This window comes from Bos mutus, chromosome 7, assembly GCF_027580195.1.
Source record: "Bos mutus isolate GX-2022 chromosome 7, NWIPB_WYAK_1.1, whole genome shotgun sequence".
In the NCBI taxonomy this organism is placed as follows: domain Eukaryota; kingdom Metazoa; phylum Chordata; class Mammalia; order Artiodactyla; family Bovidae; genus Bos; species Bos mutus.
Window position 1 is genome coordinate 54,028,072 of NC_091623.1, and position 2,532 is coordinate 54,030,603.

The window sequence follows — 2,532 nt, forward strand, 5'->3', positions numbered from 1 at the left end:
ATATTGCAGGAGGATTCTTTGCCAGCTGAGTCCCCCGGAAGCACCAAGATTATACATATTGGGTTGAAAAAAATAACCTCACGTTAAAAAAAATCCAAATGTTTCAAAATCTTATTATTGTTTAAATATTAACAGAGCCCTCAGGGTGCCCTGATAGCTCAGTTGGTAAAGAGTCCGCCTGCAATGCAGGAGACCCCAGTTTGATTCCTGGGTCGGGAAGATCCGCTGGAGAAGGGATAGGCTACCCTTTGCAGTATTCTTGGGCTTCACTTGTAGCGCAGCTGGTAAAGAATCTGCCTGCAATAGGGAAGACCTGGGTTCGAGGCCTGGGTTGAGAAGATCCCCTGGAGAAGGGAAAGGCTACCCACTCCAGTATTCTGGCCTGGAGAATTCCGTGGACTACGTCCATGGGTTCGCAAAGAGTCAGACACTACTGAGCAACTTTCACGTCCACGTGTACTAACATCATTTTTGCAGCCCTCAGCAATGTTTCATTATGTACACTTAAGGAGACCATACTTCTTGTAGTTTGATTCCAGCAAAACCAATGGTATGAAGTATATACTTAATGACTTTTTAAAAGCCAACTCTCAAATTAATTAATTAATTAAAGGACAACTCTCATTTTTGAGTAAATACTTATTGTTTGAAACAGGAAATTCAGGAAATCAAAAAATGATAAGAAATTATGAAGATTACTATGACACAAAAATGTTTTCTGACTGTTTATCTTAAATTTAGAATTCAGATGACACAGTCCTATGTTTCATACAGTGCTTACAAACATTCTAAATAAAGGAAATTTCTAGACTGTATTTAAATAAAATAAGATTTATATAACTATGCCTCACTTTCTTTCAATTTGAATATTTTTCTTTTTTTTATTGGAGGAAAATTGTTTTACAGTGTTGTATTGGTTTCTGCCATACAACAATGGGAATCAGCCATAATTATACATATATTATTTTTTCTTAGAGGTGGCAGTTATCATTCTAGATTTTTTCTAAAGAGAAGACTATTTTTTACTGAGATCATGGATTTAGTATCTCCAACATTCTTGCACCTCTTTTATCCTTCAGTCCAGGACCTACGAAATAACTGTGTATAGAGAGAGGTGGAGAAGGAGAAAGCAATGAAGGAACAGTTCTGAGCAGATAGAATTTGTCACACTGAGATATATTGCTGAAGACCCTGGAGTGAATGATCTTAGAAACGAATTCCTAGAATCCAAAACACAGACACAGTACTGCATGACCATATAATTATTTCCTTTTTTCCACTAATTCTTTTCTTTTTTAAAAGGTGTCCAATCTACATAGAACCACAAAACCTAAGAAATGTATCAGAATTCTTCCTCATGGGTCTTTCAGATGATCCAGAACTTCAGCCTTTCCTCTTTGGACTATTCCTATCCATGTACCTGGTCACCGTGCTGGGAAACCTACTCATCATTCTGGCAGTCTCCTCTGACCCCCACCTTCACACCCCCATGTACTTCTTCCTCTCCAACCTATCCTTGGCAGACATAGGTTTCATCTCCACCACAGTCCCCAAGATGATTGTGAACATCCAGTCTCACAGCAGAGTCATCTCCTATGCAGGCTGCCTGACACAGATGTCCATTTTTATCCTCTTTGGAGGGATGGATTGTATGCTTCTGTCTGTGATGGCCTATGACAGGTTTGTGGCCATCTGTCACCCACTGCACTACCAGGTCATCATGAACCCATGCACCTGTAGCAAATTAATTTCAGTGTCTTTTTTTGTTAGCCTTTTGAACTCCCAAGTGCAGAATTTGATTGTGTTACAACTTACCTGCTTCAAGGATGTGAAAATATCTAATTTCTTCTGTGACCCTTCTCAACTGCTCAACTTTACCTGTTCTGACATGCTCAAAAATAACATAGTCATGTATTTTGTTGGTGCCATTTTTGGTTTTATTCCTTTCTCCGGAATCTTTTTCTCTTACTGTAAAATTCTTTCCTCTATTCTGAGAGTTCACTCATCAGGTGGGAAATACAAAGCCTTCTCCACCTGTGGCTCTCACCTGGCAGTTGTTTGCTTATTTTATGGAACAGGTCTTGGTGTGTGCCTCAGTTCAGCCATCTCACAATCTCCCAGGAAGGATGCAATGGCCTCTGTGGTGTACACTGTGGTCACCCCTATGCTGAACCCCTTCATCTACAGCCTGAGGAACCAAGACATCAAAAGGGCCATGTGGAGGTTTCTCAGAAAAATAATCTAAGCTCAGTCCCTGTGCCACCTATTTGGAGTGTAGGCTGGAAAATGCAGTAAAACTAAGCATGTTGACCTGAAATCCTACCTCTTTCATCTCATCATTTTTGTAGCTCTCATGGCCTTGATGCCTCTCCTTGCTGAACAACTGAGTGTTTCTTCTTTTGGTATTGTTTTAATGGGACTGGGGGAGACTTCTAGGATCCTTTGTCCATGTTAATCATGGCATTATTGTGTAGTTTTCATCTATGGTGATTCTATTGTTCATTATCGGTGGTCCAAGGATCCTGAAAAGAT

General features: G+C 40.0%; 1 protein-coding gene across 1 annotated transcript; it reads left to right on the top strand.

Annotated features, from left to right (window-relative positions):
- The first annotated feature begins 1,270 nt into the window (after positions 1-1,270).
- Positions 1,271-2,245, top strand: LOC102287618 (olfactory receptor 7E178). Its single transcript, XM_014478608.2, has one exon. The coding sequence runs from the start codon at positions 1,358-1,360 to the stop codon at positions 2,243-2,245; it is 888 nt and encodes a 295-aa protein (XP_014334094.2). The 5' UTR covers positions 1,271-1,357.
- The last annotated feature ends 287 nt before the right edge of the window (positions 2,246-2,532 follow it).

Excerpts from the sequence above, each read along its gene's own strand:
- LOC102287618 (XM_014478608.2), top strand. The coding sequence starts at position 1,358 with ATGGGTCTTTCAGATGATCCAGAACTTCAGCCTTTCCTCTTTGGACTA.